This window comes from Corapipo altera, unplaced genomic scaffold (assembly GCF_003945725.1).
Source record: "Corapipo altera isolate COAL_440 unplaced genomic scaffold, ASM394572v1 2, whole genome shotgun sequence".
Classification (NCBI taxonomy): Eukaryota; Metazoa; Chordata; class Aves; order Passeriformes; family Pipridae; genus Corapipo; species Corapipo altera.
Window position 1 is genome coordinate 9310283 of NW_020884890.1, and position 24048 is coordinate 9334330.

At 35.9% G+C, this 24048-nt stretch overlaps 1 protein-coding gene across 2 annotated transcripts in view; it reads right to left on the minus strand.

Moving 5' to 3' along the window:
• PHIP (pleckstrin homology domain interacting protein) overlaps window positions 1-24048 on the minus strand; it is a 102994-nt gene that overhangs the window by 19365 nt on the left and 59581 nt on the right. Inside the window, exons 15-27 of one of the 2 annotated variants that reach the window (XM_027645114.1) lie at window positions 21277-21414; window positions 20065-20248; window positions 19263-19383; window positions 13736-13876; window positions 12803-12879; window positions 11873-12104; window positions 8637-8756; window positions 6564-6671; window positions 6043-6167; window positions 5746-5828; window positions 2115-2226; window positions 1840-1901; window positions 40-195 (exon numbers count right to left, since the gene is read on the minus strand). In XM_027645114.1, the coding sequence (XP_027500915.1) occupies window positions 40-195; window positions 1840-1901; window positions 2115-2226; window positions 5746-5828; window positions 6043-6167; window positions 6564-6671; window positions 8637-8756; window positions 11873-12104; window positions 12803-12879; window positions 13736-13876; window positions 19263-19383; window positions 20065-20248; window positions 21277-21414 (1659 nt within the window). Of the gene's footprint in view, window positions 1-39; window positions 196-1839; window positions 1902-2114; window positions 2227-5745; window positions 5829-6042; window positions 6168-6563; window positions 6672-8636; window positions 8757-11872; window positions 12105-12802; window positions 12880-13735; window positions 13877-19262; window positions 19387-20064; window positions 20249-21276; window positions 21415-24048 lie in introns of both variants that reach the window. The other variant, XM_027645113.1, reaches the window with a different exon arrangement.

Below are 24048 nucleotides of genomic sequence, written 5' to 3' on the forward strand. Positions count from 1 at the left end.
TATAAACCAAAAACGCTTCCCATATTATTCAGAATTTACCTAGAGTCATAAGTTGGTTTATCCCTGCAATAATTCGGTCACACTCCTCGTCTCGGGTCCTGGAACCCCACTCTCCATCCAGAGGTTTGTAGAGCAGTGTTCTACGTTCGTCATCTGTTAAAGGAACACTAGTTCCCAGTTCTTCTGGAAATACAGCTGGAATGTAATATGAAAACTAAATAAGACGTAAATATTTGTACCTTGTGTAATACATATACCTGTAAATCAAAGATATCATATAATAATTTTTACTAACTAAAACAAATGCATACTTCTTGATTTGCTCAAAGACATTCTGGATGCATCCAGTATCCTTTCTGTATATTACTGTGTGATAAATTTAAATCCTTACAACACAGTTTGGTGTACAAGTCCTCCTTCAAACAAGATTTGTCCTCTTCTGAATAGCTAAATGTAAAATTTATTTTGGAACTAAGACACTCCTTTAACACAGTTAAAACTTGTCTTTGGTTTTGGAGTTGTGTTAAACCCCAATATTCTTGGTAATAAGTTATTTTAGTAAGGAATGGCACATGGTTTTCAGATGAAGTTTAAGATAACAACTTTGACATTGATACCAAAAGAATTCTCCAGGTAATGGTTCCACCTTGTCAGAGTTTTGTGAGTTAAAATGCTAAAACCAGAGCATGCAAATTAACAGTGTTATCACCCTGACACCCTTGAGGACTTACCAACTTTGACAATTTATAAAGTAAGAGAAGATTTTTAAAGTATGATGTAAAGTGTTCCTCTTTAACATTTTTTATATTTTTATAGAAGGTGTAACAATTGGTAATATTTGTACATACAGCCAAAAATCAGGTGCACATTCAGCTATCTTAATAAGTATCTATCCTTTATCTGAAAACGTCTTCTCCTTCCTTAAGACAACATGAATTAGCCTCTAATAGAAAGTAAACAGGGGTTAATTGCCTATTTTGATTATTTATTTTAGTCATGTTATTACTCTAACACCTGTATTTTATTTATGACAAAGAGGTACCCACTAAAAGAAGGGTTGAACTAAAGTGAAAAGTTGAAATGAACACATTTGCAACTTAAAATAATTAAGAACTATTTATGACTACTTATGAGTGACAATGTTATCAAATGTATCATGGAAAACACAAGTAAAAAATGCAGATTCTACTTTGGTTTTTAATCAGTTCTGTGAAGTCTTCAAAAAAACCCCATCAATAACAATATCCTATGTGAGAAAAGAAGAAATACTACGTTTTTGTCTGTGAACAGTGCCCATGCTATGCTGTCCACTCTGTGCTGTCCACTGCTGTGTATCTGCCACACATGCTGGACCAGACAGGAAGCAAATCTTACTATTACTGAAGTATCTCACAGGCACATGTTGCATCTGCAATGCACTGGATGTCTGCAGGCAAGTTGATATGTCTTAGAGAAGGCAGCTTCCTCAAGCTGACATTGGGCATTGGTTTTATCTCCAGTCCTCCCTAACTGTACAAACAGTTAACTTCAACTGTTCGTTACATTAACAGTTAACTTTACATTACAGTTAACTTTAACTGTTTGTTACATTATCTATTATCATTTTTGTAATATCTTTATTTTTAACATACGGTTAGTTTGCCTAAGTATGGCTGCGTTTTTTCCCAGTTCTTTTATCTTAATGCACTTTCAGTTTAATAATTAAAGATTTTCTTTAAATGCAATTGGTTTGTGGCCCTTCATCCCACTCCAAGAGAAACAGGATTGTTTATGTAAAACCATATAACATTTTTTTTCTTTAAATGCACTTGTAAAGCAAATTATATTAAGGTACCATACCATTACTTGGTATCAGCTCCATGTCCCAGGGGCTCATCTTCTCAGTATCACCATTGTCCCAGCTTGAAAATAACCACACTTAAATTACCTACTAATATTGCTTCAACAATGAAATTATTTAATGTTTGTAACATAATTTATCTCTACACCACAGAATACTATAATAAACTGGTACAGTGAGATGCATGACCGAGTTTAATGAAAGCAAGCTACTCAGTCAGTACTTCAAATGAAGTAACTAATTAAAATAAAAGACTGAAGATAAATTTGCTAACCAGACATTGTAGCACTGAAATAAGCTATCAGGATAATCAGGCTGAAGAGGTTCCTGGCTTTCAATTGTTCCAAACCACCAAGCATCATCTATCACTGACCTGAAACGATCACCTAGGTAAAAACATAAAATAATTTCATCAATACAAGGCACCTTACCCTCCAAGAAAAGCAATATTTAGGTATCTCTGGTTTGATCTTGAATACACTTACACCATCAACAGGTAAACATGAGTCATAGCTCAGTTTAAAAAAATTATTAAATTCTTTCTGAAAATTGTTTTTTAACCAAAAGTTAATACAGCATTTTAGAAAAATAACGACTTGCAAATCTATCTACATACTCTTTACATATGAATTTATTTCCTAATTTCACACACAATTTACAAATCTACTTTCATTAAACATTACATGCTATCTTGAAATAACTGAGCACTATGACACTTCTGTACAGGCAATATTTTACATGCTGCTGAGTTCCTCCTCCTCCTTAGTTTCTGCGACCCAAATGTGATTCAAGAAGTTCGTTCCCTTTACTATGCAGGCAATCTGACTGATAATAGAATAAAATTCATTAAAGCTTGCTCAAAAGGTTAGCAAAGTAATTTACTATGACTTTAAATGGTTTTACTACCACAAAGCATTCACCTAGCTGAGAAAAAATGTCAGAAGCATTGTTAAAAAAATTACACATGAGAATGTATGTATAACACACCATCATAAATGCTAACATTTTCTATAACACATGCCACAAAATTAAGAAACAATTTTTAATGTAGTGTTCAGTTCGCTCAATACAAGAACAAATGTAATTTAAGTCTGTGATCCCAAGAACTGCACATTTTGTCTTAATGAGATTTGAATATATACACACTTTCTTAACTGCTGCAGTATTTATTCCATTTCAATACATCCACCCTGTGCCCAAGTACTTGCTGCAGTTGTCTGAATTAATAGGAAATAAATATTGTTTCAAAAATGGTTTGCTTTCTTTACTGCACTTTTTTTAAAATTTTAAATTAAATTGCAAGTAATTCCAGGACAATTATAAAGCTTCCATTAATAGTCCTAATTGTGCTGAACAGTACCAAGTATACCAGAAATATGTGAAATGAAAGATCAAAATGTAAACAAGGGCTGATCCTTTATTTTAAATGAATAAATTTTATATCCAGTGACTCTCTAAGTAGTGCCTATAAAAATACTGATTTTTAGGCTAAGTGCTAGAAATCATAGATGAATAAGAAAACATAGTAACAGTAGTCTTTTCGTGAAGACAAACCAATAACTGCATAAACATGAAAACAAAACAAACAAACAAACAAACAAAAACCCAAAATCAAAACAAAATAAAAAACCAGTTTGTTGATAAAAAGCTGTGGTAAAAGTTCAAGAAACCTGAGCATGTCAGATCAGTCTTGGGGATTTCAGATTTCTGTGGTTAAACATTTAGGAACAGAGTTTCACACATACTTCTAAGGCATTTCTCCTTATCCTGGAAGAAAATATGATCTACTTTCAAGAAACATTCATTATACTGTGTTCCACAGTGCAACAAAGCAGTGCATGATTTTTGTCAAGTACACAAGCAGACACTTGGTAAAATACATATACAGAGAGCAGGGTAATGCTCTGGAAGGCTCCTGGAAGAGCAGTAACAGCTTTAACAGCAGTGTCTTTGCAAGCTCTGCTTTACCATTTCATATGTTACAAAGGAGACGATTTTACCACTATTTTTACCACCCAAAAGTCAAATTGAAGAATGAACTCTAACATGCACTTGTCAGAGTTACAAGCTGGTATGAGACACTACTGGCCTGAAATTCATATTATTTACATTGAATAAAGGTTTATAGAATGTTCTGACACTTTCAATACTTTTTGTGTAGCTCCGATTTTTCCCACAGTGCAAGTTTCTCAAAGCGCAGTTGCCAGCCCAGGAAGGAGATGCTACCCCTCCTCTACTCCTGGATTTCTATCACAACAGCTGACAGATGACTGCTGGCTAGACTGTTTACCAAGTATAGCCATAATTCTTCTTATGTTGCTGTGATCATGTGGGAAAACGTATTGTATGACAGAGAACAAGATCATGGATCAGGAAACAGCAAAGCATGGTGACATATTAGTCAATGTTGATCAACCTTGTCTCTTAAGAGATCATTAAACTGAAATGATCTTTAAAGAAGAAATCAAGGTTTACAGTTCCTACTGGATCAGAAGCCTATGGTCTATACCAAATTCCTTATAGAACTGAAGACTAGCTGTCTTTTTGGACAACATACTGTAAATATGAGATAATGAGATGAACTTATTCCTATGGCATCATGTAATTTATACATCTACTGCTAAGGCAAACAATCTAAGCAAGGATATCAAAGGACGGGAGATCGCTTCCTGTTTCCTGGCAGAAGTCAGGTAAGAAACAAACAAACTAACATCCACAAAAAAACCAAGCAAAACCCACAACAAACAAAAAAAGAGCTTTTAACATCCATCTATGTCATTTCTTCAGGTTACTTAGCTACAATGAACCAATGAACTTTGGAGAGGACAGCACTTCAAAAACAGCACTGAGACCTACTTCAAATAAAAAACAAAAAGGAAGGCCATCACTGTTTTACTTTTGGGAGAATATCACACCATAGAATATACTGAAATACTGGAAAGGACTTAACACTGCCAATAATTCTGAACATATTGTATCATATACAGATTTCTCTTAGGCGAATAGATTTAATCCTATACTCTGGAGAATCAGTAATACTTGCTTAACCTTTTACCTTTCAGAGACAATCTAAGGCTGTTTTTATGAATCAGAATTTATGTATTGCCTGATCTCCTGAAAAAAAAAAGGTCACTTCAAAGGATCATTTTGTCATAACGCAGCTTTCTCTACCTCTAGTTAGACTTCACTGCTTAAAGGTAATCTTTGTCATCATATGGAAAAGATGACTAGGAAATAGAGCTGATTGGAGGACCTAATCATGGACATTCTTCCACTATCCAATACTTCAAAATAACTATGCACAGGCAAAGTAAAAAGAATCAAAGTAATTCCCATATCACATGGCAGTGAATTACAACTATATATGCTTCAATGACGCTAAACTACAAGGTTTAAGATGGAATTAAAGAAGTATAAAGAGATGGAAAGAGCATTCTCTTTGTACAATCTAGAGATCAATTTCAAATTTTGGAGAAGGTGTTCCATATTTCCAGCAGAAACTTCAGGAATTGGAAAAAAAATAATTCTAGCAGCAATGCAGTTTTAAGAGGGCTTTCAATTAAAAAAAAAAGACAAAAACAATATATAGGCTACAGTAAGTTATCAGTTAGCAATAAACACCATATTCGTGAAAAGTACCCTTAGTTCCTCTCTACAAACACACAAATGACATTTTCTTTGCACTTGCTTTCACAATGACCTTCAGTATTTTGTTGGCTTGCTGCCCCTTCAGTAGGAAAGACAAAGTAGGACTCCCCATCTAAATACAAACAGAGTTTATTCTCTGACTTCAGCACAGTATTAGGATTTACCATAAACTACTTTTAAAAAAGTTATCATGAAAATAGCTAGACACTTAGAAAAACCCAACAAAACCACAAAACAAACCTCCCCCAACAACTCACCTATATTCCATCGCCTATGCTTTGCATCATCAAACTGTTGCCTCAAAACTAGGAAATCTATGACATCTGGCATATCATGGTACCTAATTACAACAGAACACACAACTATTAAGCGATAAAACAGCAAAAGCAGAACATAAACCACTTACATAAGAAAATTAACACTTAAAATTCAACACTTCAAAAGTGCAAGGTTAACATTGATGTTATCTTTTAACATTTAAACTCACACATGCTTCCTCCTCCCCCTCTACCACAAGAAAACTCCCAATTTGAATATAATATTGCTTTCCTTACTTCATGGTGAATGCTCCTCCAGTCAGTTTACCCGTATCAGGGTCAAGAAAAGCTAGTTTAAGACAGCAGAGAGTAGGTAATCCCACCTCATACTTAATTCCAACGATTTTCATCAGCTCTTGCTCCTGGAATAAACAAAATAGTATGTACTACCACTGAAGTCAAGATGACTATAATAGTTTTCTGAAACATGAAAATATGGGTATACTGATTATACTATATTTCTGCCAGATCATGTAAAAACCAAGAATGTAAATTCAGTCTTCCACAACAAGCTATTATTTTACAATGGACTATGTTTGAGAAATATTTTGCTAAGCAGCGTAACTACCTTATCTGCTCAAGCAGATGAAAAAGTAGTACAGTTTAAGGCCTGATTTCATTTGACTATTAAGTTAATTTTTTCCCCTTATCTTGCAACATTAAGAGCACAATAGAATTATCTGTATCAAGAACTTACTTCTGGTTAGTTAGATTTTTCAATACTAAGATACAAACAAAAAAAGAAAAAGAAGTCGTACTCGCAATTCCATTTTATGCCATGGTTGTTTCTTGGGATTAATGTTATATATTTTGTTCTTCTTGGCCATTACAACATATGCTTCATGACCTTGTCGGAAATAGTAGACCTAGAAGTGAAATGTGACAGTTACCCTAAAAAGACTTTGAGGAGTTGAAATGCTAACATATTACTGCCATACAACGTGTGTACTTTCTATTCTATCAACTTCTTTTCAGTCTGTTTTCCTGCAAAAGTCGCAGGTTCCCAAAAAATTAAGTGGAGGAAAATTAAAAAAAAACCACAGTAGCACTACTGTTTTTTCTTACTTTTTTGTACAGCTTAAGAGAACAAATTTGAAATATCTCTCCTCCGAAATCTTAAAAACATACCAACCATCCACTAAAATGTTGGAAGGACACATGAGACCTCTTCTCACCACATTACTCTAATTAAACCAACCTTTTATTTCTGTGAATCTCAAAAGTAACTTTCTAAATTAATAATTTCTTTTCTGAAGTAAAATCTGAAGTAAGTCTGGGGAAGACAAGTATCAGAGATGGGATTTCAGACAGAGCAATTGATTACAAACATATTCTCTGTTGGAGCAACTATTCCTACTTTCTAGGAACAGGACAGGAAATTTCCTGTTTGCCAATATAAAGCATTTTCAGCAAAAGGATGCACCCTACTTAGACATTCCTAGTACACACTCACTGTACATGCTATTCAGCAGGTTCCAACCCAAACACACCAGTTCATGTTACTAAATCGATGCGATGCTAAAAGGTAAAGGTAAGGTCAGATCAATCTTTGTAAGGTAAGGTAAAGATAAATCTTGGGCTGCTTCACTGTATCCAGATAGTATCAGGCACAAAATACATTTATTTGGACTTGATCTTTTGAATAGCACCATCTCCAAAACATGCTTGTTGGAGGGTATAAATCCATAAGAATTTTCTCCATTTGCAACTCTCAACTTGAAATGCTCCTTCCCTCCCTCACTAGCAATGCCAATATAGCTGTCAACTGCATCAGTGAAGTGATCCAGTAAAAACAAAACTGCTTGCACATGAAGCCTCTGCTCCTGATTCAGTTTAAGGTGGTGCCTACAAAAAGCTTTAGCTCAAGGTTAAAGTTAAGTAACTTTGCCACCATGTCAAGTATTTCTCCAACAGCATTCTGAAGGTGTGAGCTATACAACAACTCTGTTTACTACCTCAGAAAATGTGGTGCTCCCCAAAGAGACAAAGTACCCATTACAGTATAAGCCAGCTATTTCCTCATATTTTAACCTGAGGGGATTTTAAGAAACATGCACAGACTCTGGCTTTCAAGATTGCATTCCATCTGATACTACTTATTCATACAATTCTCTGTAATGTTCACTTGCTACATATTCCAAAGTAGAAATTGGTGGGTGTCCTTTTGCTACTGTATTTTGAGATATCTGGGTCATGTTTACAAAGTGTTTACAGTCTGCTTTGTATAAAATACATATATACCAAACTTCTCTTGTGGTTTTCTGCTGTAAGATACCAGCAGTTTTCTGATATCAGAAACACAAGTGGAAAAGGACAGAGTTTTTCTTCAGAATAAATGAATTTTAAAAAATCCAAATAACACCCCACACCCAAAACCAAGCAAAAAAACCACAACCTCCCTACAGAGGTTTAATTCCTGTTTTTTACTTGAAGTCCCAAACTGAAGTAAATTCCAAACTTCATTTCATATTACTTCTTACCTATTCTTCAGTATACAAGATGCTCTACAATTAAGGAATATTTTCACTAGATAAAGCATCTCACACAACTTGTATACAGGTGTCATAAGGAAATTAACACACTGAAGACTGTACAAGAAGGAATGCTACTGCAACAGCATGGAATAATAATTTTAAAAAAATGTCAAAGCAATACATGCCAAATATTTTTAAGTATAGGAAAAAAAAGCAAATTTTAGCCAGATTGAATAATGTTTTTAAGAAAATCCAAAATATTTTGATTGTAAATCTCTGAGAAAAAATTCACAGATAAAAAAAAAGGACAGAAACAAGCTGAAAGAGGCAAGGACACAGAGTGAAAAAGTACAATACCTCATCCCCCATCTGTGGCACAAATGGGCACCGCCGAGGAACAGTGTCTGTAATCCACGCTGAAGGCAGCCATTCTTCCAGTGTCAAGCCATTTTCTGCTAGAACTCCCACAGCCAGCCTCTGAAGAAGATGTTAGTTCATTCATATTAATGTGTACATTTGGGGAAGCCTTGTATTTTGAGAAGTGTCTATTAAAATCTGTATTTCTTAAAGTATATTTAACGTAAAAAGGAAATTACTGCAGTGTGAGGATAAATTTTAACTGCCTTTTGGAGGTTTTTCTTGGGAGGGTGGTGGTGGGATGAGCTCATCTAATAAAAACTGAATTTAGTAACAGTCCAGCAACTATGTCTCATGCCCAAAAAGATAAAACTGAAACATGTAATTCTCTTTAAGCAAATTCACACATTTGCCTTGGCCAAAAAGACACTAAAACTATACAGCTGTCTTTAATTAAGTACCCTGCATAAAAGGAGGGAGTGATTAATGCACATAAACAGAAGTAAATCATGTGAAAATGAGCTGGATTGGGTACAGTCACATTACCCACTTGTATATTTACTATGAAGTGCTGTGGAACTGCATTTTCAGAATATATTTCCATGTCACATACTTGTATGCAATGAAGCTCACTGCAGTCACTGGTTCTCTGTGAACAGTGCACATCTGTATCTAATAGGCCAGATAAAACAGGGGGTTGTGCAACCATTCATGCAAAGCTGCTTTGAAATTACTGACAGAATCTTGTGTGTGTACAGAAAGCAATCTAGGACAGTGGTATAGAAAACCACTCCATACAGCCACTGATGGAAGACTCTGCATTTCCAGACTGCAAATAGGATGCTCCAAGTGCAATTCCATTGCATAAATTCAAATGTGGTTTCAAATGATGATAAGTACTTTGAGTGCACCATTGTGAGTCACAGGAAAAAAGCATACATATAGGTAAAACAAAACAAACCAAAAACCCACAAAAAAACCCCAAATCAGAACCTCTCCATTGTAATAAATCAATAACACAGAAGCACCTTGTGAATTCTGAGGTTTAAGCAGGTCTATCTTGGGAAAACCTGATTACACTGTGTCAGAGAAAAGTGTCTAGCTCATAGGTAGATTATGGGAAGTTAATAAGAAATAGCATTTACCCAGAAAAATCTTTCTTTGTTATAACTTCACACGTTAATCATTAGTTTAAGACCTTCTGGAAGCCAAGCCTGATCTCAATTAATCATCAGGAAGAGACTATTCCCAGTAACTTTATCTAATAGCTTCTGAAACTCTACTAAGTCCTTTGGTAATTATTTCCACAGCCTGACTACATGCCCAGGTGGGTTAGGGGTTTTTGTCTACTTGTAGAGGGTAGGGGTGAAATGGGACAACTCTTTTTTTGAGCTTCATGTCTGTGTCATTGGGTGCTACATCTCAGTGTAACAAAATAAGGAAGGAAATAATTCTGAATTTATTAATTTCTAAACCATGACAGTTTTATACAAGCTTTTTAATCATATCTCTTCCAAACTCTTGCCTTTTTAAGAGTTGGTCTCTTTGCATCTGCACATAAGGAAAAAACATTCTGTACCCTTTGGTCTTCCTGGGTGCTCCTTTCTTGCCCTTCTTCACTGCTGTATCATTTTTTAGATTGATTTTTGGTAGAGGGGGATTAGAAATGTAAGCACCATTCAAGATCATGAAGCCTATACATTAATACAGATGAATGTCAATCTTTCTCTACTCTTTTCTTAATTCCTAAGATTTTGTGTCTGGCTACAAAGATGGTCAAAACTTCTTTCCTCAATGAAAAGCCCAAATTTTGGATCAGGAAAACTTTCTATCAGAAACAACTGTGAGCTCTCTGCCCAGGAAGAAGGTCAAATGTACCACAGGAAGCTTCAAAGACAAACATCTGCTAGGAATTACAGGTATAATTAATCCAGCCTAGCGGCAGAGGAAAGAGATGATTTTCTGCAATTCTTTCCAGCCTAATACTTTCTTGTGACTCAAGAAAGGAGCAGCTCATCTTTAAAACCCTGAAATATCTAAGCCTGATACTTTTTGAATCAGAGATCCACCTCTCAATAACTGGGACAAAAATGGATGCAAGGTTCCCAAAACACTCAGTTCAGCTTTAATCTAAGTGGAAACACTAGGCTGTCAACCAGTCTTTTATCATAAAGAGCTAAACTGGAGGCTTCAATCACTAAAAAAGCGCCCCATCATCTATTTTTCTGATCTTCCCTGGGTTTCTTCTTTCGATACCTTCTTTTGGTTTCAGGCTGTGTAAGTACTAATATACTATTAGTATTGACAGTACAACCAATGACTGTACAATAAACAAAAAGTAGCCTAAACAAAGACTAAAGACTACCACCTAACATCCTGCATGCCGTAACACAAATTCACAGTCAGTCTGACACTATGCCAACCTGCATGTTAGAACAGCTGTTTTTGTCAGTCTACCTTCCAATGAGGGCCAACACACTGAAATAATGATCTTAAGGAATGCCCAGGACTCCTAATCTTACAAATAAAACAAAAACCAGTTAGTTTCCTTTGATACTGAAAAAATAGAAGCTATGAGTTTACAAAAACAAATAGGATCTACCAGATAGATCACTTCTGGTCTCTGTAAAGAAAGAATGAAGAATGAAGTTTTCAGAACTAACAAAACCAAAACAATCCCTAAAAAAACACACTGAAAATAGCGAAAGTCACTGAAAATTTCCATCTGAACTGAAATGACGTGATTATATTAGAAAGCAAACAAAACACAAACAGACAACAACAAAACCCTGATCAAGTGATATTCCACTTGATGGGGGTACAGTAGCAAGCATAATGCAAATATCACAGATCAAGAAATTGAAAACAAAATTACATGGTAGCGCAGATCTAAAAGGAATTGCAATTACAAAGGGAGACAAGTCAGCACAGCTGAAAAAATACCAGCATGTTATACCAAGACTCAATATATCCACAGGAAGGAAGTTTCTGGTGTGACAAAGGATGGTGATAAGAATATTGGAAGTGTTCCTGAAGTGAAATGTATTTAGAAAGCATATCGTTACAGCCATCTATCATCTGATCTACAAGAGTTGGTAATTATCATGTTACAAGTAAAAGTCATGATGTATTTTAAAATAAGACAATAATAAGTTGTATATGTAACTGAATTATTCACCCAATTGTTTCTAAATCAGCAGGAATGAGCAACCTGTAATACACAAAGAACATCTAACCTTTTGTTTTCTCTCTTTGGGTTTCCTCTTCTTTGGTGATGTTGATGGTCCATCTTTCTCCTCGATACCTTTCTTCCTTTCCTTTTTAATTTGCTTCCTCTGTTTTTCAGGTCCTTCTTCATCCTCTGAACTACTTTCTGCCTTCTTTGTTTTAATTTTAGGAATTTTCTTTGGTGGTTGCAAATTGATTCCTGCATCTGCTGTCCAGTCAGAATAATCACTAGAATAGTCACTACGTATGGCATGCCAAAGAAAAAAAGAAATTAAAACCCAAAAGTTAAAAAGCAATTCAGAGTGCATTGGATTACACAATATAACCCAATAGAAGATTACAGGTAACAGTCTAGGTAACTACAATATTTCAATAGTTAAAACCCTAATGCTTAAAAACCATGTATTCCATCTACAATTTAAATGGTAGTAAACCAAAAGCCTTGACATCATTCGGTCTTGCCAGAAGCTTAACTTATAGCACCCCCAGGCCACTGTTTACTTGGTCAATTCAAGATGATTCACACTGCAGTCTGGATATCGCTTTAAGGACTTCTGGTTCTGAACAGCTCTGAACAACAACAACAATAAAAAAAGATGGGTGAAGCTACCTCAATCTTTGCTCTCTAATTTCCAACCAAGTATTACACAGCTCAGCCTGACAGTCATAGGAAACTGCTACCACATGCATGAAGTGTGTGTGGCCCTGAAAAGAATTAACCTCTGGCAAACCCAATCAAAAACAATTTCTGCTCCAGCAAACAAGGACAAAACCTGCCCTAAATTTTAGTTAGTAATATGACTGACAATTAAACCCTGAAACTTTTAAGTTCTTGTTCATCTTTTCTTCTAAATCTGCAAAAGTTTTAGTTATCACTCATTAACTGTTTACAGAGAAAATTATTTAAGATTTATCGGCAGGAATTTTCTCTCACTTACCTAGAACTGCCATCACTGTGCCATGCTCTTTCATCATCTTCCGATGTTCCACCACTGGCAACAACTACTTCCCCTTCCTAATAAGGGAGGTAGAGGGTGTTGGGGAGGGGTAGAGGGAGAGGCAGAGAAAAAGAAAGCATTTTCTTTAGAACTCAAGTAAATTATAATAAGTGACAATATGACAAAAACTTTTCTAGGTTTTATATGTGTTCTAAACATACAGCATTATAGAAGCTTTACATTGTTAAAGGGATTTAGTTTGCAGATAGTTCCTTTACTTTAGTGGACTTACTTAAATGGAAAGGAGTATGAAAATATCTATGCCTGGACAGACACAATGTAGAGCAACATTTCTTTAACAGAGATCTGAGAGCTTCTCAGCCTCCATTTAAAAAGGCAAGCTTACCTTTTCGAAAATAATTTCAAGTCTCTTCATGTAGCATTTCCACACTTTATCAATATCAAACAAAAACTCAACTCAGACAAGAACTTCTTGTATTCTTACCTCATTCTCTACCATAGCTACAGAAGCACAGAATGGTCGAGGCTGGAAGGGACTTCTGGAAGTCTTATTATCCAACCTCTGCTCAAGCAGTGTCACCTAGAGTCGGTGACCACACTGCCAGGCCGTATGGGCCACACTGACTAGGCTTACAAACATAAGGAAGGCTTAACATTGCACACATACACTTTGCAAAATGCCCTTACAAATCAGCATTTCTCCCCTTTGTCAACTATCTTTTAGTTAAAACTAAACATATACAACAGCGTCTGAAGATCTAATTCAACATCATCTTTTAAAGAGGTGAAGGGAAATGCACAATGGAAAATGTAACTTGAGTTTCCACTAGAAATAATGTTTAATTAGATGAAGTAGGAGCTTAATGAGTAGAAATGGAATATGTAAGATTGCCTCATGAATAAAGATCTTACATCTGAAGAACTGTGTCCATTTTCCAACTCTTCAGCAGGCCTTGCAGTTTCTTCTACTGCATATCTTGTACGGTAGTTATGCTGATTAGCTGCTTGTTTTCTTGAGTCACTGGTGTCTAGTAAATTATCATGAGAATGGTTCTGTGAAGACACAAAAGTCAAAATACATAATTTCTGAATATACATTTTATTAATACACAGCATTTTCTATAATAATAGTATTCCAAGAAGCAATTTTTGCAGTAGCAAAAAGATAAAAGTCCAAAAATAAAGAGCTGCTGAAGAAAACACTTCACATGCATAGCTGAATATAAGCACCAAGCAGTTCAGTGTATTCTGGAAATAACTAAAATTTCCCAGACACAACACAATTTTTTAATCTTTAATTATTAAAAAAAGTCTTCATTCTCTTCAAGGTACATAAAACATATACGTAACTACTGCTGAGAGCTTTTAACAGCTCAGAATTACACTAAAAATGGCCCAGGAAAGGAGACTCTTACTGAGAAGTAAACAAAGGATCAGATCTGTTAGAAGAGAGACCCATACAGTAATACATCCCTTAGCATACAGAGAAGACTGTTAGCAAGTAAAGGCTTTTAAGTGGTATGATGATGCATGGAAGAGTTCAAATGAATGAGTCAGTTGGAAAGAATACAAGCTCTTTTGAAGCCTAAAAGAATGAAATAGGGCTGTAATTTAGAAACACTTCATGCTTCAACATTAAGAGACTTTGTCCTTCTGTAGGATATATATAATGCGAACACTTGCTCTCAACACCAAGTGTGCAATCTTGTGTTAGTCCCCAACCACCGGAAAAAAAGCAAGAGCCACGATCTCAATTTCAAGAGTTTTGTGCTAATTTTTTTTTGGCATGCATATTTGAACTTCATCCTAGTTCAGATCCAATGAAATAGCTTCTGGCCAAATTCCTAGATGTCACAAAAGGAGATATACTTCCCCACTGCTCCTTCTGCCACAAGGGAAACCTCAGATATCTATTAGGTGCTGATATGGTTAAAAACATGGTCACAGAGACGAAGAAAGCAGAACCAGAGCAAGACACAGAAAGGCCCAATATTATCAGAGTATTCTAAGCAGAGCAGACTGCTTGTACCTAGTCCTCTGAGATTTTTTTTTTAATTTGTAGGAAAGAGAAGATCTTTTTTGTCATGTATGATGAAAGCTGGTTCATGAAGTTAAATTTCTTGTTGACAAAAATAACCCCACTTTTTACAGTGTACTAAAACTTGACTAATCAACAGTAGCTAGGATTCGGTTTTCCTTGGCCACAACAATTCTCATTAAAATGCAGAAATACTAAGTTTTTCTCCTACCCTCCCTGGTAGATGATAAACACTTTCTGCAAGCATGATTGCAGCAGTTCAGTAGGGTAGGTCAGCATGCCATTCTGTACAAGTGTATTACAGTTTTCACCAAAGCACAGAGGACCAACACAACTTGCTCTATCCTGTTTCAGTGTGCTTCTGTTTTTCTGTCTAGTTGGGGAAGCTATCACTAACAGCACAGTTATCAGACTCTTCTGTGGGACTGCTCAGCATTTTAACATTGCCCAGGAGTTTTGAGACCTGGGGCACTCCTCCTTCTGGATTCAAATTGCCAGTACATATCAGATCTCCTCAAGCTGCCCCAGAATGGCTCCCATGCAGCCCTAAGCCCAGTGGCTCAGCCCATCACACAGTCTTCTGTCTCTCAGCCTTCTGGGGCTGCCCACTTCTCATCAGGCTCTCAAGATGCATTACTGAAGCAGAGAGGTCACGAAAGCCAACGTTATAACTGAATTGTGACTTTTTGGTAAAGTCCATCTGCCTCTTAGCATTGTGAAACATAGTCGAGGAAGCATGTACAACAGCATGGAATCACGTAACCCCCAGTGAAACAAACCAGGTATCCTTTATAATAATGAGGACACATTTTGCAGAAGCTACATTACATTTTGACTGCAATGCTCCTGTCTTCTGTCTAGAAAGCAAAGTCCTAAAATTTTATCTCCCTATTTTTTCTTTCCAGAGGTGAAGTTTCTCAAATGGTTATTACAAATATAGCTTTTCCCTACTTAAATACAACTGTGGATCCTGAAGCACTTTGCACTACTCTTTGGCTTTGAAAAGTCCTTTTCTTTTGGTAGTTCAAAGCTTGAGAAAGAAAAAAAAACAACACTCCAGTCCTAGTCCCCCCCACCCCAATAATTCCTTCCTGGGAGAAAAAAATATCACTGTATAAATATTGGGTCTTAGTGATGCTAAAGGGTAACAAACCACTTTGGAAGAGATGCAGAAAATAAGAACAGGAAAAAACCCAGGAAAGCAAAAGTACATATCCATAAGTAACAGAATGATAGAATGACTGACGATGGAAGGGATCTCTAGATCTCACCCTGTCTAATTCTACTGCTCAAGCAGGGATGATAAAAGGGGCCATAAGGTATAAAACTGCATCATCTTGCCAAAAAAAAAATGTATTTTAACATCACTCCTATTCAACACAGCTTTTCAAAATCTGATGAGAAGCTGCAGGTCAGGCAGAACTTTATTTAGGGGAGGAGTGGGGTCCAATGTGAAGGTTTGACTGTAAAGTGTTCCAATGTTGGGGTTTTTTTGACAAAACAGAATCTATCCCCAGCATGTTCAACAATGACTAAGCAAACACAGCTAATGCCTCCCCTTCCCCGATATATAAACTAAAGAAAGAGCTTGAAATTGGACTCTCAACTCTAAGGGTAGGCTGGGAAATAACGCCAAGATTACCTATGATTTGAGATTCAATCATCACTTTCTATCTCTCTCAACACACTTTGATGAACAGTCACATATGCTGACAAGCACCTTGTATCTTGTCCAAGGCTTCCAGTCAATATCAGAGCACGTGTATTGATACATTAGAAATTACAGCTGCTGTCAGAACAGTTTGTCTCAAAATACAAGTGATGGCATTTCCTATATTTGAAAGGAATACTGGACACTGCTGGGGGTCTTGGTAACATCAGACCATTGAATTCTACTGTCCTTATGACACTGACAGCACCAGGAAGCACAGCTCTGCTGCACTTCCATACAGCGCTGGAGTAATTTTGGGCATCTTTGGCTGTAGTAATTTCATAGTATTTTTTAACCAGCGGTATCTATTTTTTACCTGAAAATGGTTCCTCCTTCTTTAAGACAACAGGAATTAACCTCTACTAGAAAGGGGCAAGGCAAAGCATATGTCCAATATCAGAACCCCAACAGCCTCTTGTCCTGATATTTTCTCTTTGCCTAAAGAGCATCCTTTCATATTCTCGTCACATTTGTATCAGTGCTTGTAATTACTTAGTTTTTACTCTTACCACATCACATGTATGTAAGAAATTGGTAAGAGTTGCTCTGAAAGCAGTGAAGATAAACACTAAGCACTAAGTGCTTGTCTGTGGAGTTTTAGATTGTTTTCCTCCTTTTTCTAGGTAAGTAAAAAAACTACTATTTCTGACAAACACAACTAAGCCACTTTCAGCAAAACAAAGCACACATCTGTCCTCCCCATGTTCTGTTAGTTTACAACAGTCACTTGCACCCATCACAATAGAGGCCTACTTTTGTCCATCCATAATCATCTCCCACCTTAATTTCTAGAAATTTCAGCATAAAATTTACACTTAATGAGAAATATATCCATTTTCGTCACATTTTACTAGGACAAACATCACATCAACCCTCTAGCATACAGAAATTTCACACTCTTAAATATTTATTAAAATGCTCTAATCCTAGTAGTTTAACTAAACTAATACTCTTAATTACTTGGACTGGGAACATTTACCTAAGCATTTTATCTCACTTCTCCTCTGCTCCTAAAAACAAATAATTTGAAATACAGTTTCATTTTGAAAATGCAAAAATTCCATTCTATCCTTTTTCATTAATGTTTTGGGGTTCAAGTTTTTTCTGTTTCTTTTCTTAAGTGTTTTTGTCTAGCAATAATCAGAGAAAACCCTGTTCCTCACCAATGACTTTTAAAGTCAAACTGAGTTCTTTATTCAGCCTAGAGGTCAGTGATATTAAATACTATTTACTAAATACTACTCAGGTCAAAACATCCAGCTGTTAAGTTCTCCCCCACAATTCCATTAGTCCCTTAACCAATCACGTATAAACACTTCTCAGTGCGACCTGTGTCAAAGAAATGTGGGCTTTCAATACCAGAATGTTTATGTGACTTCCATCTAAATTGCAGATATTGTTAAAGAAAAAGGATTGAAGTATAATTTTGTACTACTTTTATCACACCCTACAATGACCCTGGACTAAAAGTTAGCAATAGGACTTTGGAATCTCCTCAAAATGTAATTACAGCTGCTCTGTGCTCTTCCTTATTGACCTACAATTTAGCATGTAATCCAAAATGCTGACATTCACTCCTGCCCTCCTTTTTATTTTACTTCTGTATTTTTTACTTATTTCAGTTAGAAGTGCAACTGCTTCATTAAACTAAAAGAAAGTCTTTAATTCAGCACCAAAATACATCCCCTTAAGACAAGAAACAACTTCGTTAAAATCTGAATTTGTGAGGCCCATTTTCTATTACTCCCAAGAGAAAAATAAGAGTTACAAAGATTTCTGATGTCCTGGTATTTCATTATTGAATCCTGCCACGTGGCATAGAGCTTCTTCCTTCATATACAAAAACTGAAGATAGAAGTGAACAAATATTTTTTTCAGTGTATCTCGGGCACACAGTGTTGGTGACCGCAGCATTGAAGACAACATATCAGTACCATTTTTTCAGATAGTTCAAGTATGTAAAAGGCTGTGCAGCTCTTAACTAGAGTCGTGACTTGATTTTTTTAATATAACTCGCAAAAAAAATTTAATCTTATGTCTTTTTGCTGGTAAAAAAAATTAAAGGATATGTTTACAGAAAGACTTCTATGTCTCATTTGTTTGAAATCAGTTTTATCTATGCATTGCACAAGGCTATCTGTGCTTTTCTAGCTAAATAACCAACTATATTTTTGTAATAAAGGAAGTAAATTTTAAGTAATGGTAGAGGAGAACCCATGCTTTGTGTTTGGTGATACATTTACTATACAGGAGACTGTTTTCACTCTTAATCAAAAGCTTAGTAAAATATGGGCCTTTGAGGATGCCTGCAAATTATCCATTGAAAAGTAAAAATGGCTTACAGAATGTGAGATGGAAAATGAAGAGAGTATATCAAACAGTAGACAACAGCAGTAGGATGTATTGATTAATACTGACAGACTCCCTACAGCAAATCATGTCCCTAACAGCAGATTCGCAGGGATTCTCCCCCTTCTCAGAGGGTTCTAAAAGCAATCCCTGTTGTTTGTTATTCAGAACATAGTGAAACATCAGTAGAGGCACGCTTCCTCATTCTAGGGAGGTAAACAAACCCCTGTACCCTGTTTTTTAAATTTAAAACTGAGAAGAAGAATATAAATTTATGTGACCTAATGCACTGAGTTAAATTCTATGATTCTTTCTGTGATAAGGTATGAGTGACTACTTACCTTAGAGAAAGTAGGTATTTTGTTTTCTCTTTGAATGTGACTCATTATGTGTTTTCTTTTCTCTTCTGACCGATACACCCTTATTTCTTCTTCTCCCTTTGCTGTTCTCCATTCTTCTTGCCTACTGAAAAAAGAAAACTTAGATGTTAACTCTAAGGGCAATTACTACAATTACTGAGAGGACCTATTCCAAACCAAGGAATAAACATTCAACATTTATAACATTCTTTGAACCGTAGCTCTTCTCTTTACAGTTAGCATATGGCTTCAAAATTAGCTTTTATGAACAAAGTAAGATCTCCATCTCATTTCACTGAACTAAAGCAGTTTATATTTGACTGTGGCAAGTAGGTTTTTGACTTGATCATTACAGTATTCATCATAAGAGTTAATTACTGAACAAATAAAGTTCCAGTATGGAAATCAAAATTTACCTCAGGCATCTGATGGATTATGTCAGTATTCCAGTCATAAAATGCCATATAATGACAAGAATAAAAGAAGTTAAAACATGTAATCTTATGCTACAAGTCAGAAAATATTGAGGCAACCAGATTCCATTGCCTCTGTAATTCAATAAGTGGTCAATTTTTATTCCCAATCCTTCTAAATTCCAAGATTTTTCAAGTGTTATACAAACAAGTAATTTCAAACTGAAACTGATTTTATAAGAAATTTGAGACGACAAAATAAAGCATAAAATCCCCTCACAAACGGTTCTATGATGATGTGAATTCCAAAACTGTTCAATTTAATTAGGTTCACCAGACTAAAATTCTTTGCAACCTTGGCCTGTGTTTACCTGGCCACACCAGAAGATAGTTCAGGCACTACAACCCTGCGACTCCAAGCCACAAGGTCCCGCTCAGTGGCTATTTCACTTCTTGGTGCATTGCTGTGCATCTGACGCACACCTTCAATCTGTCCGCTACGTCTTAATCCTATATTTGGTGGTGAATGTACTTCTGAGGTAGAACTTACAGATCCTAAAAAAATCAAAAAGCAATAATTGTACTTGATCTGAAATTCTTAGGGTAGCATTTAAAAGAAAATCTCAAAATGAAAGGGAAAACATAATTTTACTTTATCTATTACTTTAAAAGAAATTATATTAACTCACTGTAACTATTTCAGCAGTTTCTGTAGCCACAACTACACACACACAAACAGCTACTGGGCTCCAGCACCCTGTTTAAAAATTCACATTGAAAAGGAGCAGGTGTATCACCAATCTGAAGTGAAGCAAATGTTTGCTTTTCTTTAAAAACGCTTTTGAAAACATTTATGCAAAGCTGACTATCGCTACTGCACTCTAGATCTGTATTATAAAACAGTGAGCTATCTCACTGAATCGGTGTGTTCCTTAAACAGCCTTCTACCTTTAAAAAAATGAAGCCACAACACTGGAAATTAGGAATCAAGCTGTAAAATTTACAGACAAAAAACTGAAATGGTCAAGAGGTTAAAAATAACCGCACCAATAAAACCCAAAACAAAACCATAGACATGGAAGAGCTTTCAAACACCTACACAGTAGCAAAATTTAAACATTTTTCCATATTCTTCCCCACACAAGCTATTCTTGCTTACTCTGCTGGACTGCTAAGCGTGACTTTTTAAGTGTTGAAAACTATTGTGTACTCTAGCACAAGACACTGAAACATGGAACAGCTTTACAGAAAAATAAGCAGCTCCTTCCATTTTCTCCCTCCTGTGTCCTTATTTGTCAGATTTCAAACAAGTAGATGGCCAATTCCAGATTAAACAGACTAGTTACTTCTAAGGGAACACAGTTGCTGCAATCCTCTGAGTGAGTAGACAATAACAAAGATAGATTTATAATGTTAAGAATCCCAGGATTTTGCAGAAAGGTAAAAAACACGGGAAAGCTGCATTATTTACTATGGTTCCATACCTCCCGTCCAGTAGTTCACCAAAATGCACAAATCATGCACAATAATGGCATTTATGTTTTCCAGCACCCACTCTCAACACCCATCCCCCAGTGATCTACCTCTGTTTATCCGGCTGGTATTACTGGTTCCTGCCTCCCCAGAACGTCTCTGGTCCTGCTCTTGCTGAAGTCTTTGAATCATGCTATCCAACGGACTGACTTCTTGATTTGCTTGCTGACTAAGAACTTGATTCAATCCTGTGAAGTAAAATATACAGGAGAACAACACATAAATGTTAATTTGAAATGTTACAGATAGCTCATCTGAGTTCTAGCTTTGAAAGTTAAAAGTAGACTTATCACATGTATAAGTATAGGTTAATGCTTATTTTTCTAAAAGTCTTTTTTTAAAACAGGACAACCTTTTTCTTAATATAATATTTGAGAGTATTATATTTCCTGGAGCAGGGTAAAGATGACCACTCATGATTCCTAATAAAAGTTTAAATTTGATCAAGTGCCAGCAAGCCACAGAAGCTTAATACAACTGTTGTTTGTCAGCTCAGTCAATGTCAATTGTTCAAATCCAAGATCAGACTGCCTCAAATGCATTATAAAACACTTTATAAGCTTCAGTGAAAGAACTATATCGAGGAAGTCCAACTGAATTGGAAAACAATTATTTATACTGTATAACACCAAGCAGTAAAAATGTTTGATTGAGCTCCACGTAGGCATAATGACCACACAGAATAAGTAATGTCAATTTTCTTCGGTATGTAAAACAGCCAAGAAACCTCCTTTGGGTAGATCTCTTGAATAGAACAGGGAAACAGTTCTCACAGAAGTGATTACAAGGTGATAATACTGTTTCTGTGCAGCAAGCAAAATACACACCATAAACAACACAAAACCTGTTTTCATACCCATAATGGTCACAAAAACCAGAGAGGAATGAAGAAAAAGACAAGGGTTACAGTACTCATTCAAAAAGGAAGTCAAGACACCTTCACACAGAATAATGAGATGGAACGGAGTGGTGGGAAGCTCTAGTCAAGAGAAAGCAGAACTTGCAAAACTTTGTAATGAGGGATAACACTGTTCAAAGAAACAAGCTAAAGAAATTATTTTTTCAGCACGATTCTAAAGAAATATCACAGTATAAACTGCACTTTGCAAGATCAAAGACTAGATACAGTAACTGTGCTACAAAACGAAGAGCTTTGATTATGTGGCTGCACAGAAGTAGCTATCTCATAACCGTATGCAGAAAAAAACATAAATATTTAAGATAGTGCTCTCAGGTTTTCAAGGTTATTGAAGTCAACTTCTGTAAAGCAGCAGAACCTTGGAATCATGGAATGAGCTCTGGTATAACCACAGTTGGACGTTTTCTGACTCATGTAGTGAAACAGATTAATTTGTTGATCTTGTGACCAGACATAATGTCTGCTGAGAACAGTGGGAAATACTACTAATAACCCAAGAATGATCTGAAATAAGGAAACTGCTACCTAAACAAAAGGAATGTTTTTATGTATCTAGCTATGAGACTATGCCTTAGCAAGAAACAGTAAGTGGTTTCTTTTTACATGAAATAATCAAGATACTGGTATGCACTTGATATTTTCAAAACATTTGGTTTAAAGGAGCTTCAGGTACATCTAAGCAGTAAACAGAGCATGACTATCTGAATTTGCCCTACTCTTAAAAGCCCCAACAGAAAACTTGACAAGAAATAAATGGTCAGTGCTCTGAGTGAGATTCATCAAATCCCACAATAAGTCTTCAGAAAGAAAAGGAGCTTCCTTAGTGAAAGGGAACATATACACTATATAAACAGTTTACCTCTGCATAAGGGTGAATATGTTGTCACTGAACTATAAAGAGGCAGAAAAAAGTCTTGTGTCTCCTAATAATCTCTTTGTCAAAACAGTTGATGACTTCCTGCTATTAAATAAAATGCTATGGACATCACCTTCCTATAGGCATTCATGTATCACACAGACACACCATTAAATTTAATTTTGTTGGGTCTATGTGCAGAGTCTGACTTGTTTCATGAGATTATATCGGAGAATATGCCCGAGACATTTTCAAATTTGGAGAATTTCACAATGCAGTGGATCCACGCTGTAGCTGTAACAATGAAGTCGCACCCTTCCCTAGAAATCACTAGTTTAAAGGTAGAGGTAAAATATGGCATACGTTCACCAGAAAGGATTTTTTTCTTTCTTACAGTTGCTTCTCAGTTAGCATTTCTTCCTGTAATTTTGGAGGAAATATGAAAATCCTCCTTAAAATTATTCAAGTATTCAGTGGCTTATAATCCCAAGGTCTACAAATAAGGATAAAGAGATACTTTGGTAAAAACACTGTCAGTTATCCTTCCTGGAATCTCTGACACACCACAGGCTTAAGTGTCATATACATGTAAACTACTATTTAGCGGCACATATTAGTCAGTTTTCACATATTTTCAAGAATATCCAAATACTTAACTGCTTATCTCGAAAACATTTAAAGCTACTTTCACCAGTCACTGTTTCCTCATTCACACTAATATTAAACTAGTGACATGTAGTGAGTAGGCATTGTTTTTCACCCATGTGAAACACATTTAGGTAGTTTTGAACAGCCAGCCACTGGCCCTGTATATAGGCATGTTCCTCCCAACATCTCCCATGCTGGAGAACAAAACTATTAAGGAACTCCCTAGATTTTGTATCCTTATCAAGGCTTCAGAGTTCTCTAACCAGACCACCAAAGCTTAAGATGAATGTCTCCACCTAAAGAGGAAGAGCATTTTGTTTGTTTCAGGTGTCTTCTCATTTTCCTCTTCTCCTAGGAAGAGGAAAATGTGTAGTGTAGTTACTGTAGTTTCTTTTCCAA